The sequence below is a fragment of the Mauremys reevesii genome, linkage group 13, assembly GCF_016161935.1.
Source record: "Mauremys reevesii isolate NIE-2019 linkage group 13, ASM1616193v1, whole genome shotgun sequence".
Lineage (NCBI taxonomy): Eukaryota > Metazoa > Chordata > Testudines > Geoemydidae > Mauremys > Mauremys reevesii.
In genome coordinates, this window is record NC_052635.1 from 29920455 (window position 1) to 29937387 (window position 16933).

General features: G+C 46.5%; 1 protein-coding gene across 4 annotated transcripts; it reads right to left on the reverse strand.

The window, feature by feature from the left end:
• Positions 1 to 466: 466 nt before the first annotated feature.
• LOC120381129 (BLCAP apoptosis inducing factor) lies at positions 467 to 15722 on the reverse strand. Of its 4 annotated transcripts, none has more exons than XM_039499232.1 (2): positions 15559 to 15722; positions 467 to 909 (listed from the first exon to the last, which is right to left on the reverse strand). In XM_039499232.1, the coding sequence occupies exon 2, from the start codon at positions 789 to 791 to the stop codon at positions 528 to 530; it is 264 nt and encodes an 87-aa protein (XP_039355166.1). In that variant the 5' UTR covers positions 792 to 909; positions 15559 to 15722; the 3' UTR covers positions 467 to 527. The 4 variants fall into 4 exon arrangements, with proteins under 4 accessions (XP_039355166.1, XP_039355169.1, XP_039355167.1 ...); XM_039499235.1 differs by lacking the exon at positions 15559 to 15722 and adding an exon at positions 15148 to 15388; XM_039499233.1 differs by lacking the exon at positions 15559 to 15722 and adding an exon at positions 15070 to 15387.
• Between the last annotated feature and the right edge of the window lie 1211 nt (positions 15723 to 16933).

Below are 16933 nucleotides of genomic sequence, written 5' to 3' on the forward strand. Positions count from 1 at the left end.
GCTCCAGCAGCTTTCAGCTGAGTGCATCTGTTAACTGTTGCAAATCCCCTTGAACAGCAGTGCAATGAAGACTAGCTCCCCTGCAAACAGCAACATGGAGAATCTTCCAACTGCTTCAGCAGAATTGGTGGGCCCAAAGCTCCCACAGAGACAGCTGTGGCCTTATACAGACAACTGAGAGACGAACACAGATGACCAGCACGCAACAGCTGGACAGGTCCTTCTTCCACCACTTCTCAGAGGAGAGGGCCAGTGTCCATTCCCAGAAATAAGGGAAGGGAAAACATAACTCTTCTGCTTCTAAAAGCAGGTAGCAGTGCCAGAATTCACACAGTAAACAACTGACATCAAATTTCATAGGCAAAGTGGGAGGGCTGGTCAGGAATTTGCCGCTGTAGTCCACACACGTTATAGAAAACAGGCTGCTTGTACTTGCCTAACAAGCCCTCCCTCCCCCCGCCCCCAACCTCACCCAACCCTCCCTCTTTAAAAGCAAACCCAGAGCTGTCAGCAAGCTGGAGGTACTTTTAGGTACCGACTATGCTGGGATCATGAGCAGACTCAGGCAGCTGGGAGCCACTGCAGTGATACAAGAAGCAGTTCCCCCAGCAGCTGTAGCAGATGAGGAACAAGGCTGCCAGGAAGACCAAGGCACAGATTGTGCATGGCTTCCGCTCCAGGAGGAAACTCAGCAGATAGAAGCCCATGAACATTGAGTGACTGAACCACAAAGCTGGGTTGAGGGGTTTAGGAATGAGGAGGACAGGCAATAACCACTGAAGGCAGTACATAGTGACTGGCAGGCAGGGACCCAGGGACAGCAGCAATTAGAAGCACTCCTAGAACTTTTTCCTGCAGCTCCTCAGGTGAGCAGGATTCCCAACACTGTTCTGTAACGTGAAGATAAAGCTTTAAAAGAAAAAGAAAAACAGTCAGGATTAGGGTAATGTGCTAGAGAGGCCAAAACCAATTCTCCTCATACACCAAGTCACTTATTTGCTCCCAATTTACTGTACACTGACAATCACGGCATTGTTTTAACATGGTTTAGTATTAGGAGTTCCTCACACCGAGATCTGAGGCTGCACTATAGTCTCCTGGGGAAATGGTGAAAATACCACCAACTAGTACATAACACTAGATAAAACATTAAAAAATGTACAATGGGGGGCAAGCCTGCATTGACAAGGAGATGGATTTGGTCTAACTTCCTGGTCAATGCTTCTTTTTCCCAAAGGCCAGCTGTTATCTGTGTCATTGGCTCAAATTCTAACAAAGTAGTAAAAAACCCAGTCCCTTCGCGCAGTGTAGGAGGCTAGAGGGAAAGCAAAGGATTCCATGGGGAAAGACTAGAGTGGCTGGTTTTCCTACTTATGTGCATGCTCAGCTCAAACTGTCCAAAGAGATTTGGAAGGTGATGTCAGAGTGCACTTTACAAAGATCACCGCTGAGTGGTTGCGTGGGAAGTAATGGAAGACAAGGAACAGAACCTAATTTTGCTTCCAAAGGGGAAATCATATCTGTCTAATAGGCACAGCTGGAAAAGTGGTTCAGCATAAGGCTGACAGCATGTGAGAGGGACTGTGATGATTTATGAGATCTTCACATCTGAACTGGAGGACGGGATCGTGGGAATCTCTCCTTTGCCAGGTTGCATCGTGCTTTCCTGCCTGCACCTAAAGTGGGAGAATTCTACCGAGTCTGCTCTGCAGTCCTGCTTATCATTCCTTTCCTCAGCAGCTGCAAACCCAGAGTCAATTTCACACAGATGCAGATACTGCAAAGAAAGCCCTTGGGGAGGAGGTACAAAGCAACAGTGAAACTCAGTTTCCCTCAGCAACTTCTTAAGATCTTAGAAGAGGGAAAGCTGGGGCGGAGGTCAGAGAAAGATGCCTTTATGGCATTTAGACACATTGCTGAAAAATTCATATCTTGAGCCCATCCATGTACCATCTCCTCTCCACACACATGGGCTGATTAAAAAGTCCCCTAGCCCCAAACATAGTATGCATCTTCTAATGCAGCATTCTGACACCAGAGATCCCAGTCATGCAATATGAAATTCAAGCCATGTGTAGCTAAACTCTGAATGATGACAGCATGCACACTACACTACAATGAGAAAGACTGTCTCTGCCTGAAGGATTTACAATTTAAGCCCGACAGACACATTCAGATCAGACAAAATACATTGATGGATCAGATATAGGACAATCTCAAAATGACAGTGTTTATACATAAACATGGAATTTCCTTCCTTGGATTATCATAATAAAACCATGTGAAAGCAGCATGTTTTGAGAAGGCATCTGAATGGAGAGGGTGGCCAATCAGAATACTAAGTTGCACTGCTCCCTTTAACAGATCAGCAGCAGCCACAGGGAGCAATCTAAGCAGCTCACGCTAGAATACTTAGCTGTAGATAGCATTTGTCATCCGAGGATCTCGAAGTACTTTAGAAAGGAGGATATATTTTCAGTTTACAGATGGGGGAATGGATGGAGAAAGAGGATTCTGACACTTACCCAAGATCACACAGCAAGTCAATGGTAGGATTAGGGTACTAGTCCTGGTTTTGACTCCTTGTCAGTACCTTGCTGAAACAATACATACGAAGTGTGGTGGTGGTAAAGGGAAAAACGAAGGCACAGGCAGCAGCTCTCTCAACAAGGGCTAATGAGAACAGTTTACATTTATACAGCACCTTCCATCCCACAGTGCTTCAGAACTACATTTATACAGCTCAGCTAAAGGGGACGGCAGGCAGCCAAGGCACAAAATGGCAAGGGAAACAAACATGTGCCCAAGGACAACAGGGCAAGCCCCTCCTCTTAGAGAAGTGCCAGGGGTTCTAGTGACCACGCACAGCAAACACATTCCTGGTTTATAACGGCTTGTCCTAAAGATCCTTCTTCCTTCAAACACTAAGCTGCATGGTTCTCTTTGTCTCAGAGGGCAGAAGGGCTGAGCCAAGCCAGGCAGGAACAGAAACTGTAGTTGCAGAGGGGCTAGTGGGACAAAGAAGCTGAGAAGATAACAACATATTCCCTTGGCTAAAACTAGAAGAGAAGGATGGGATTTCCTGGCGAGGGGAGCGGGGATGAGGAGGGAAGAAGGGGCTGCATGAAAAAGCCAAAACACAGCCACAAAGAAAATGGTTTCCTGTCAAAAGAGAGTGAAGTCATAACAAAGATTAAGAAGTTCCCAGGCATGTTTGAGTACCTGCTCCTCCAGCAAGAGCTGGAAACACATTCCGGCCTCATATGCAACATTCTCCCCATGCCACCAGCGAGAGGGTGTATTTTAATAGCGATGAAAGAGGAGGCAGCCCAGCAGCTCCATCCCGGCACACAGCACATCACCAGCGTTTTGGAGTATTTCTGGAGAAAGCATGGGGTGTTGGTCCTGGGAGGGTGTGGTGGAGAGGAGAGAAAGTACCATCCAGCAGAGAGTCGGGAGGTGGGGGTTACTTTATCAGTAAAACTAATGAGCTTATTTTCAGGCCTCACAATTACTAAGTTATTTGTTTTACGTGTCAGTATTTATAGTGGTTACAGCCAAGAAACAGGAATCGGACTCCCAAGGTTTTATTCCTGCTTCAGTCCGTCTGTCCATGGGCCGTAGTTAATTAATAAGATAATACTTCCCTATATCACAGAGGTGCAGAAAGGCTATTAACCTTTGTAAAGCATATTGAGATCCTCAGATGAACATCATTATAGAAGCTAAGTATTAGTTAGTTCCTCCCCAGGGTAAGTGTTCACAGAAGTGAGCTAGCAGCACAGCTCTCATGGGAGTTGAGCAGCTAAGTCACTGCTCTTCTCCCTACTCAGACACTCACTTTTCGTTCCTATCTATTCAAACATATGGTATGACAGCAGGCAGTAAAACAATTGTGGCAAGTCAGTGCTCTGCAGCTCTCCTTGAATCCTTCTACACGGCTCCATATCATATGCACAACATGATTGTTACTTATATAGCAACTTTTGTCCCCATGTTCCCCCCAAAGCACTTTACAAACTTAACCATTATATAAAGCAGGGGTGGGCAACATATGGCACGCGTGCCAAAGGCGGGCACGTGAGCTGATTTTCAGTGGCACTCACACTGCTCGGGTCCAGGGGGCTCTGCATTTTAATTTAATTTTAAATGAAGCTTCTTAAACATTTTAAAGATCTTATTTACTTTACATACAATAGTTTAGTTATATATTATAGACTTATAGAAAGAGACCTTCTAAAACGTTAAAATGTATGACTGGCATGCAAAACCTTAAATTAGAGTGAATAAATGAAGACTCGGCACACCACTTCTGAAAGGTTGCTGACACCTAATATAAAGTATACACAAAAATCACTATTTCCACCAATGGACTGCAGTGTACTGAATCACATGGTACAGCCGTTGGGCCCTTTAAGGATCAGCTGTTAATAGTAACAAGTACTCTTTTCTACCTCTTTTTCCCCCACCCACCCAAGTCCAACAAGGCTATGAGAGTGTCCCATGGAGACTCCAGTCATCTTAGCCACATCACCTTTCTTTTACTAAATGGTGAAATATTTATTTTGTTTGTGGTCTTTGACACACAATTTCTTATCTAAGTTACAAGAGTATTTTTAAAGTATCCACTTCTGCCTAGACTCCTGAGCAATAGTCTGAGGCAGGGACACAGCAAGCACACCGAATCCCCACCTGATTTTCTCTTTTTCCTCAAGGAAACTACACTTATCTGCTCTAGTAGATTACCAGGTACTGACAGCAAGTTATTAAATGCGATACAGCAGCATTTCATTGTCTGTGCTTCCTCGTCTCACAATGGCATTCTGCTTCTTCCAAACCTACTGATCTCATTCACCTCTGACTCATCTTTCATTGATTCCTTGGCTAAGATGTGCACTGTCATCTTTACAGATTGCAGTCCTTATACTCACTCATCTGGTTTGTCAGCCACACTTGTTAGTCATTCCAGGAACAGTGACTCCTCTGAATCCATCACACAGCTGTTAGCACCACTAAGTTTAACTTTAGACCCCTGAGTCAGAGAGCGTACAAAAAACTAACTGACATTCTCACTGCACTCAATAATTCACTGTTCCTTTCTATGATCTCCAGGCAGCGCATTGGAGTCTCCTACTCTAGAGTTCCTGCAATACCCTCAGGGTCTGAGCCACCCACTACATCAGAGCTAAGCAAATACAAATGGTTTTCCACAGACAGTCGCTCATGCTCATTAGTGAATCCACACCAGTCATGCTCACATCCTTTCCACTTGATCCCATGAACAACATTTAAGCACCAAGAGCATAATAGGGTTATGGGAATAGCCAGCATGGATTTATTAAGAATTATTCCCAAATTAATCTAATTGCCTTCTTCGACAAGGTTACTGGCCTGGTGGATTGGGAGAAGTAGTAGATGTGATATATCTTGATTTTTGTAAGGGTTTTTGACAGTCATACCTGACAGTCTCATAAGCAAACAGGGGAAATGTGGTCTAGATGAAATAACTATAAGGTGGATCACAACTAGCTGAAAAACAATACTCAAAGAGTACTTATCAATGGTTCTCTGTGAAATTTGGAAGATGTATCTAGTGGGGACCCAGGGGGTATGTCCCAGGTCCAGTATCACTCAGTACTTTCATTAATGACATGGATGACTGAGTGAAGAGTACACTTATCAAATTTGCAGATGACACCAAGATGGGAGGAGTTTCAAGCATTTTGAAGAATGACCTTTACAAATTGGAGGATTGATCTGAAATCAACAAGATTAAATTCAATAATGACAAGTACACAGTCCTACACTTAGGAAGAAAAAACATAAAATGCACAACTACAAAATGGGAACAACAGGCTAAATGTACTGCTGAAAAGGATCTGGGGGTTATAGTAGATCACAAACTGAATATGAATGAGATGCAGCTGAGAAAAAAAGCTAATATTCTGAGGTCCACTAACAGGAGTGTTGTGTGGAAAACACAGGAGGTAACTGTTTCTCTCTTCTCAGTACTGGTGAGGCCTCAGCTGAGTTCTGTGTCCAATTATGGGCACCACACTTTAGGAAGGAGGACAAATTGGGTGAGTCCAGAAGAGAGCAACAAAAATGATGAAAGGTCCAGAAAACCTGACCTATAAGAAAATGTTTAAAAAACTGAGCATGTTTAGTCTTGAGAAAAGCAAGCTGAGAGAGCACCTGATAACCTTCAAATACATTAAGGGTTGTTATAAAAGGATGGTGATCAACTGTTCTCCATATTCACAGGAGATAGGACAAGTAGTAATGGTCTTAATTCACAACAAACAAGATTAAGGCCTGGTCTACCCTACAAAGTTGGGTCAACATAAGCCACCTTGCATCAACCTAGCTGTGCATGTGTCTACACTTAAAATCTGTCTCCTACTGATGTAAGTGTCTTGTTACAGCAACATAGTATCACCAACTCCCTAAGGGGCGTTGAGCCATGGTCACTGTACTGAGGTCCACTCAGTGCAAGTATAGACACTGCTTTACTTATATGGCCCCTAATAGTCCTTCAGCAGCTGTCTCACAAATGACTGACACTGACTGCTCTGGTCACAACTGTGAACTCCACTGCCCGCAAGACATGGAGACCAGAAGGCCACCCTTCCCCTTTAAAGCCCTGTGAATTTTGAAAGAGCCTTTTCTTGATTGTTCCAGTTGGCGAGCACACCTAGCAGCTCTCCATTGTTGCATAAAACTCCACAGCTGACCAGGCTGGCTACATGCTCCAGGTGCACTCCTGCTTGAAGTAGACAGCAGATATTGGATCTCCTGGGCTTGTGGGGAGAAGGAGCTTTGCAAGCACAGCTACAAACCAACTGTAGAAACTTGGACATCTACGTGCAGAGTGCTCAGGGGATGCAGGAGAAGGGGTACAACAGGGACCAGCAGCAGTGCTACGTGAAAGGGAAGGAACTACATCAGGCATATCAGAAGGCTAGTGAGGCCAACAATCAATCTGGTGCTGAACTGCAGACCTGCCATTTTTACAAAGAGCTACAAGCCATATTTGGCAGAATCCCACCATCACCCTGCACACCACCATGGATACTTCCAGGGAGCCCAAACCACGAGGCCCTGGTGCGAGCAGCAAGGACGATGAGGGACATGCAACATGGGGGTCCTGCTATGCCACAAGATAGGATCTGTTTAAGACTCCACCGCACTCCAGTCAGTCGAGAATGGGGAAGCCTGATGCAGGGGAAGGAACCTCCTGTGAGTGTGTACATTACAGTGGTGGCACCCCCAATTTAACAGGACACAGCTATTGACACTTCATTAATTTACTCGTACTAGAAGAGGTAGTGGTAAAATGAAGAGGTAGCACTGTTATCTGTTTTTCATTCCCCTGTAAAGTTAGGTAAGGGTGTGGGGGGGCTATGCGGAGCATTTTGTTTATGTACAGAAATGTCCCTTAAATCCTCCTGAGAAATCTCAATGAAACTTCCATGGAGGTACCGTGCAATCCTCTCCCAATCGTTTCTAGGATGGCAGCCTTATTTCTTCCTCTATTGTAGGACACTTCTCCCATACTAGTCAGTGCTAACTTCAGCAGGCACCAATGCAGCACACAGCCTAGCAGCATACAGGCCTGGGCAGCTTTGGAACACCACCAGCAGCTGTTCTTTCTGTGCCTTTGTTACTTTCAGGAGTGAGATATCAGCTAAAATCATCATTGCCTGTGGAACATGGTGCTAGTATTCAGTACCAATACCCTATACTCATAGTTTCATACAACCAAGCATTTGCCTCCTCATTTTCCTCACCCCTGGAGGGCTATACTCACCATGTCTGGTCCTGAGAGCAGTGGCTTGCCCAAGCACTCCAAAGCAGAAGTGTCAATATACCTGTCTTGTTTAAAACTTTGCGGAAACAAGGAAAGAGAGTTCTGAATCTTAGCTTTCACTTTCCATTGCAACTATACTCTGTGTGTTTTATCTGCAGCTGCTGCCACTGCAGTCTTGAGGGGTTCCCCCTACACACCCACTGAACACCTAAGCCAGTTATGGAGGAAAAAGAAGACATGTTCAGTGAGATTCTCCAAGCCAGTGCTGCATCACACCATGAGCAGAGAGCCTGGAAGGTGAACACTGCTGATAGCCCAGAGAAGGAAAGAGTGGACAAGAGAAAGGCCCAGGGGTCCCAGCAGGAAAAGGAGAGGGAGATGCACTAGGACATAATGGGGCTTCACTGGCAGCAAACAGATGCTGCAGACGCTTGTGGATCTACAGGTTCAACAATCCTGGACTTCCCCTCCCCACCTTTGCAGACGATGGAGAACTTCATTACAGAGTGTACGCATACCCACACACACCCCTACATACCATGTTTTTTCAGGGGCCACATCCCTACCACTCTACCCAGGTGACATTAAAGGACAACCACAGCTTCACAAACACTGATCTGTGAATGCCACAGTTGCTGTACATAGATGTAAAATGGACATGAATGTTCTTCCCCTTGTTAATAAATTAATGGAACAGAACAGTATTTGCTTTTAAATTGCACAGACTTTTCTTTGTACTGGTTCTATTACTGAATAAAATTATTGGAATTATTGGAAAATAATTCATCTTTATTAGTTCACAAACATATGCTGCAGAGTGCCAAGCAGTTCTGAAATCACCTACTTGTTACTGTATAGCGTAACAACTCTCAGGATCAGTGGCAAACAGTATAATATCAAATATACAGCAAGCACTGCAAAATTCATAGGTGCACTGACAGTGGTATAGTCATAGATGTACATCAAGCATCACACAATTCTTAACAGGCCCCAAAAGAGCAGGGCCAGGTAGAGCACAGTACACCACAATACATTATTGTGGGTTGCTGTTTAAAAGCTCTTTCAAAGCCTCCCTCAGCTGTATCTGGCTGCTCAAACACTGCAGACAGCTACTCCACCTCTACCCTTTGCCCCAGCCGCAACTTTTCCCCCTTTGCTTCCCACATTATCCAGAACACTAGGCAGCTATAACTAGGCCCCTACCAAATTCACGGTCCATTTTGGTTAATTTCATGGTCATAGGATTTTAAAAACGCGTATATTTCATGATTTCAGCTATTTCAATCTGAAATTTCAAGGTGTTGTAATTGTAGGGGTCCTGACCCAAAAAGGAGTTGCAGACCCCCCTAAAATAACCTTGTGACCCTTCCCGCAACTCCCTTTTGGGTCAGAACTCCCAATTTGAAAAATGCTGGTCTCTTCTGTGAAATCTGTGTAGTATAGGGTAAAAGCACATATACTACCCAGATTTCACAGGGGGAGACTAGATTTCACGGTCTGTGACACATTCTTCACAGCCGTGAATTTGGTAGGATCCTACCTATAACCATGGGGATATTTTTCTCACTGAAATCCAATCTTGAGGGTAAATACCAACATCCCTTCAATCTATCAAAGCACATTCAACTGTCATTCTGCACCTGCTGAGCCAGTAGTTAAATCTTTCCTTGATGCTGTCAAGGTGGCCGGTGTATGGCTTCATGAGCCAGGGGAACAAGAGGTAGGCTGAGTCCACTAGGATCACTATTGGCATTTCATCATCGCCTATGGTAATTTGCCAGTTGGGAAAGAAAGTCCTTCCTTGCAGCTTTCTGAACAGTCCTGTGTTCTTAAAGATGTGACTGTCATGCACCTTCCCTAACCAGCCAACACTGATGTCGATGAAGTGTCCCTTGTGATCCACCAATGCTTGCATAATCAAGGGAGCACTGTTATGTACTCTGTGGAAAAGTGGTCTGGTGCCAAAATAGGGATGTGTGCGCCGTCTATCACTGCAATGCTGCAAATCCGTCCAACGAGTTCTGCACATTGCCAAGAGTCACAGTCCTGTGTAGCAAGAGGTGATTAATGGCCCTGAACATCTGCAGGACAACGGCCCCCATAGTGGATTTTCCAACTCCAAAATGATTTCTCATTGATCGGTAGCAATCTGGTGGTGCAAGTTTCCACAATGCGATCGGCACTTGCTTCTTCTCTGTCAGTGCAGCTCTCACTTCAGTGTCCTATGCTGGAGAGCTGGGGCGAGCGTGGCATACAGATCCAGGAATGTGGCCTTGCACATCCGAAAGTTCTGCAGCCACTGCTCCTCTCCCAATGCCTGCATTATGATGCGATCCCATCAGTCAGTGCTTGTTTCTCAGACCCAGAAGTATCACTCCACCATCTTCATCTGCTCTGTAAATGGCACCAACAACTCTGAATTGGTTCTTGCTATATCCCACAGCAGCCTATCCTCCAAGAAACTGTCATGTTCCCCACTGATTCGATTATTCTTACAGCTCTGCAAATACCAGAGGATCACATGTCCTGTGCTTGCAACACTTACGACAGTGGAGAGTTGTGCACGCTCCGTGCTTCTGTCAGAGATGGCGGACAGTGAGGAGGGCTGCGCACATTATACAAACACCTATCGGGGTTGGTCTAGGTTTAGTTGGTCCTGCCACAGCGCAGGGGGATGCACTTGACTTCTTGAGGTGCCTTTCAACTCTACGTTTCTATGATTCAGTTATTGAAACCACCGAGGTCTAACTTCACAGGAACAATTTTAAGATTCACATGCATAAGTACTTGCACAGTCAGGGAACAAAAACAACATTATGAATTATCTAACCAGTCACAAGTAACCAGCACTACTCTAATTTTAAGTATTTGCAATGAAGTATTCAAAAAGCTACTAGAATAAATACATCTGAGGAGCTTGTGATCTGTTCCTGGATAGTTTACAAGGCGAAAAGGCTTAATTCATCATAACTTTAGTTGTAAGGTATTCATTAAGCTATAGTCCCTATATATTAGTCCATGGATACCCATTTTATATCCCCTCTCTTCTGCAGAGAGTGTGTGCCACTCCCAATTACCGTAGGGCTCTACTTACCCCTAACTAGTGAAAATCAGCTCTGATTATCCCCACTAAACACCCAGAGAAGTGCTCAGTGGTAATCTTATTCAGCCCTCATTAGGGTTGCTGTTAAGCAGGTGTTGGTCCAGAGGGAAGGCAAAACTTAGGTGATTTATGAATCGTTCCATCCCAGCATGCTAGTCAAGCTGCCACCCAGTTTGGCAGCTAAAAGGCTTTACAGCAAGAGCTCACTCACGTACCACCAAGAAGATGGTCAACTATTCAGCTTTTCAGAAACACAAACGTCTCCCTGGAATTTAGAGGCACCAGGTGTCTAGAGCAAATTCTGTCAGTGTCTACACTATAGCCTTATTCTGGCTGATGGAAGTGCCCTAAAGAACAGGAGTATTTGTGGCACCTTAGAGACTAACAAATTTATTTGAGCATAAACTTTTGTGGGCTACAGCCCACTTCATCAGATGCATGGAATGGAACGTATAGTAAGAAGATATATATACATACAGAGAACATGAAAAGGTGGAAGTTGCCATACCAACTCTAAGAGGCTAAGGAAAGAATTTTCCTCCAGGGCAGATTGGCAGAAGCCCTGGGGGATTTTCACCTTCCTCTGCAGCGTGGAGCACGGGTCACTTGCTGGAGGATTCTCTGCACCTTGAAATCTTTAAACCATGATTTGAGGACTTCAGTAACTCAGACATAGGTTTGTTACAGGAGTGGGTGGGTGAGATTCTGTGGCCTGCATTGTGAAGGAGGTCAGACTAGATGATCATAATGGTCCCTTCTGACCTTAAAGTCTATGATTCTATAATTAAGATGAGCTATTATCAGCAGGAGAAAAAAAACTTTGTTCGTCTCTAAGGTGCCACAAGTACTCCTGTTCTTTTTGCAGATACAGACTAACACGGCTGCTGCTCTGAAACCATTCTGACAGTTGACAAGAAGGTGTGAGGATACTTAACATGGGGAAATAGATTCACTTTGTGTAATGACCCAGCCACTCACTGTCTCTAGTCAAGTCCAAGTTAATGGTATCTAGTTTGCAAATTAATTCTAGTTCAGCAATTTCTTGTTGGGAGTCTGTTTTTTAAGCTTTTTTGTTGCAAAATTGCCACCTTTAAGTCTGTTACTGAGTGACCAGAGAGGCTGAAGTGTTCTCCTACTGGTTTTTGAATGTTATGATTCCTGATGTCAGATTTGTGTCCATTTTTTTTTCTGTGTAGAGACTGTCCAGTTTGGCCAATGCACATGGCAGAGGGGCATTGCTGGCACATGATGGCATATATCACATTGGTAGTCACTTGCATGCTGGGATAGCTGCCCATAATGCACTGCTCCCAATGCCGCTGCAAGTGCTGCAAATGTGGCCACGCCAGTGCACAAACAGCTGTCAGTGTGGACAAATCGCAGTGCTTTCCCTACTGCGCTCTTCGAAGGCAGGTTTAACTCACAGCGCTCTACATCTGCAAGTGTGGCCATGCCCTAAGATGTCATGGAATAAGAGGGAAGGTTCTTTCATGGATCACTAGCTGGTTGAAAAAAAGGATAGTACTAAGTTGTCAGTTTTCACAAGTGGAGAAGGGTAAATAGCAGGATCCCCCAAAGATCTGTACTGGGACCTGCGTTGTTCAACATATTCATAAATAATCTGGAACAGGGGACAAACAGTGAGGTGGCGATATATGCAAATGATACAAAAGTCTCAAGACAGTTAAGTCCAAAGCTGACTGCAAAGAGTTACAAAGGGATCTTACAAAACTGGGTGACAAAATGGCAGCTGAAATTCAGTGTTAATAAATACAAAGAAATGCACATTGGATAAAATAATCCCAACTATACATAAAAAATAATGGGATCTAAATTAGCCATTACCACTCAAGAAAGATCTTAGAGTCATCACGCATAGTTCTCTGAAAATGCCCACTCAGTGCACAGTGGCAGTTAAACAAGCTAACAGAATGTTAGGAACCATTAGGAAAGGGATAGATAATAAGACAGAAAATATAATGTTGTCACTATGTAAACTCATGGTATGCCCAGTTTTGAATACTGCTTGCAGTTCTAATCCTCCCATTTCAAAAAAGATATATTAGAAGTGGGAAAGGTGCAGAGAAAGGCAACACAAATGATCAGGGGTATGGAACAGCTTTTATAAGAGGAGAGATTAAAAAGACTGGGACTATAAATCTTAGAAAAAAGATGACAGGGGGCGGGGGATATGATAGAAGTCTATAAAATCATGAATGGTGTGAAGAAAGTGAATAGGGAAGTATTATTTACCCCTTCACATAACGTAAGACCTAGGGATCACCTGACAAAACACATAGGCAGCAGGTTTAAAACAAACATGAAGAAATACTTTTTCACACAATGTCAACATGTGGAGCTCATTGCCATGGGGTGTTGTGAAGCCCAAAAGCATAACTGGGTTCAAAAAAGAATTAGAGAAGTTCATGGAGAATAGGTCCATCAATGGCAATTAGCCAAGATGGTCAGGGACACAACCCCATGCTCCAGGGGTCCCTAAACCCCCAAGTGCCAGAAGCTGAGACTGGATGACAAAGGATGGATCACTTGAAATTGCCCTGTTCTGTTCATTCCCTCTGAAGCATCTGACACTAGCCACCATCAAAACACAGAACACTGGACTAGATGGATCATTGGTCTGACCCAGTATGGCCATTCTTATGTTCTTAAGATTGGCACTTCATGCTATCTGCCTGACTCTGAAAGGAGAGAGAGAAGACTGAGATACGTAGAAGAGAATGACAGCAAAGAAGAGCAAATTTTTTTCATGGTAAATTACAGATAATCACTGCACTACTTAAAAAAAAAAAAAGTATTTTGAGAGCCACTGAACTATCTTGCAAATAATTAACCCACCATTGATCTTCAGGTGAAAATACTGTCTCCCTATCACAATCTTAAGAAGAAAGATCAAACCAAAGTAGTCATCAAAACAGCTGCAGTTAATCATTTGTCATGTCATCAATCTATGCTTGCATCTAAGCAGCAGGAATAACACAACATCTACTAAAGTGAATTATATGCCTGTTACCATTTAAACACATTTTTCTACATATCTGTTCAGTGCAGAGGGCCATACCAGCACTGCCTTACCACCCTAAACTGCAGCCAACTTACAAGCATGGTCCAGCACCAGCAAAGGAAATGGATGTAATACATAAACAGGAAACAGAGCTAATGCTGATTGTGACTGTCAAATTTAGCCCAGATTAGTTTTTCTGAGGAGAGTTGTTCACTTTTTTTTTTTTTAAGTTAAAAATCATAGAAAGCCAAGAACTGGAAGAAGGGAGATCTACAGACACAAGGGACATGAAGGGGATCAGAAAAGAACTAGATCGGGGCAGGCAAACTCTTTGGCCTGAGGGCCACATCCTGTTGCCAAAATTGTAGGGAGGGCCAGTTGCGGGAGGCTGTGCCTCCCCAAATAGACAGGCATGGCCCAGTGCCCAGCCCCCACCCCCTATCTGACTCCCCCGTCCCCTGACAGCCCCCGGATCTCCCGCCACCCCATCCAACCCCCCTCTCCTTCCTGACTGCCTCCCCAGGACCCCTGCCCCATCCATTCTCCCTGTCCCCGATCGCCCCCAGAACCCCTGCCTCTGACTGCTCCCCGCACCTCCATGCAACCCCCTCTCTTCTTCATGACTGCCCACCCCGCAGGAACCCCTGCCCCCATTCAACCCCCTGTTTCCCGCCCTCTGACCGCCTCGACCCCTAACCACCACCCCGGACTCCCCTGCCCTCTATCCAGCCCCTTACCGCGCTGCCTGGAGCACCGGTGGCTGGCAGCGCTACAGCCGCACCACCCAGAGCAGCAGGACAGAGAGCCGCGCCGCCCGCTGGAGCCAGCCACGCCACCGTGCGGCACAACGCACCGGGTCAGGCCGCGGCTCTGCAGCTTCGCTGCCCCAGGAACTCGCAGCCCCACCGCTCAGAGCATTGCACCGGCGGCGGAGCGAGATGAGGCTGCGCGGGGGAGGGGCCGGGGGCGAGCCCCCCGGGCCAGGCGCTCAGGAGAGGTGGGCCGCAGCTTGCTGAACTAGAGGACAGATGATCCAAAGGCGGGGAAGTGTTTCTATCCAGAGAAACCAGACAAACGGATCAGCAAAGAAATGGCAACCGAGGCCTCACCCCAAGCCCCTCGCTCTGCCCGTACCTGTCTAAGGATAATCTGCCAGGGCCCGTTGTCGGGTTCTCCGCGCACACCGACCCCTCGCCAAGCTGCGGGCCCCACCTGCGCTTTACGTGTTGGTTCTGGGGAAAGCCTCTGACGTGGCCCCACACTTGGATCTTCGCAGAAAACAGGAACCTGCCCCCGCCCCCCGTGGAGAGCCCACGGCCAGGGAGGCACCGCCGAGCCCGGGCTCCGGAACCCAGCACAGCCCTCGAGCCCAGGGGGACCCGAGCGCGACCCACGCTGCCCGTACGGCGGGGCGGGTGACGGGGGCCGCGCCTCGGGACCCCTGCCCGGCGGGCCCCACCGCGCTGAGGGAGCCCCGGAGGCCAGGCACAGGCTCACCCGGGCGCCCAGTCCAGCCCCCCGCAGCCAGGAGCGGGGACCCTGCCTCCCCCGGGCCGGGGGGGGGGGGCGCGCTCGCGCTCGGAGAGGCCCCCTGGGGCCCTAGACCTCAGAAGCTCCCGTTACCTGCGCTCTCCACCGTCCCGCTGTCGCTGCACTCCACTGCGCCTGCGCCCGTCACTCCCGCAGGTCCCCAGCTAGCAGCTCTCTGCCTGAGTCGCGAAGGCTCTCCTCTGGGGCTGCCCTTCCCACTGCCTGTCTCTGTCCCGCACCGTGTCACCCCGGTAGCCCGGCCCCCCAATAGTTAGCACCCTCCCCTACTCCTCCTCAGCGATCCCCGGGGAAATCTGGCCCCAGGTAGATGGTCTGGGCGTATTTTGATCAGGCACCGCCACGGACAGCCCCGTCTAAGCGCCGCTTGGAGATTCCAAGCTCGTGGATACGCAGCGTGCGGTGGCCCGGGGGGCGCTGCAGAGATCGCTGGAGCCTGGTCCTGGGTGTGGTGCTGGGGGAGCTGCAGCCGGCTGGCCTCCTCCAAGGGTGGGGAGATTGCAGTGGACATTCAAGTGGCCATGTTAATTGAATAGCTCTCTGTGCGTGTCTGTATTACTGCAGCGTAGCTCTCCTCAAGCGCCATTGCAATGGTGCATTTTAAAAATAATAATAAACATTTCTCTAGGGATATTAAAGATCCGATTTTGGAAAGCTGGAGGCCACCGGCTGCCCTCATACAAGCCCTGCGATGGAGCATGCAACTGCGTGTGCGGTGTTGGTGGCTAATACTGGGTCAGCCCCACTGGATCATCATCCCCTGCCCCCGGGCACCTCCAGGCTTTGGAAAACCTCTCATATACAATCCCTCCCCATCCCTCTACCATACACACAATTCATCATACCACTCGTGCAATGCAATATAGCGAGGAAAAATCCACAGTTTATAGCCAGAAAAATTAGCTTTGACTATCATTGCATAGCTTGCATAAGAGATATGGGGACAGATTCTCAGTTGACACAAATTGGCATAACTTAATTGACTTTAATGAAGGCACACCAATTTACATCAACCAGATAGTGTTGCCAATTTCAAATATTCAAAAATCATGAATCAGGTCCCCCAATTCATTAAACTGGCTTAGAAGTCATTATAACTATCTTGTACCTTTATCTTCATAGCAAATAAAATGAAAACACTAGATCCAAACACCCTTGCACTTCAGTTTTAATGGCTTTGGCCCATCTCCAGATCTAGGTAGCAACTGGAGCCATGTGGCTGGCTTGTCATCTGTCTCTGCTGGAGAAGCATCATATAATGTGGATAGCAGGGAGAGGTAGAGAACACATTGCTAATGTTTCCAAAATAATAGGCTTCCTGTGCCTTCCTACTGTACTGGACATGTTTGTTCATGTATATCTCATTCTGTGTAGCAGCCTCCATTGTAACATGACTGCAATGTGTCACTTGTGTCTGATCACACTGGCAAAAACCAGTGTTGCCCCTTTT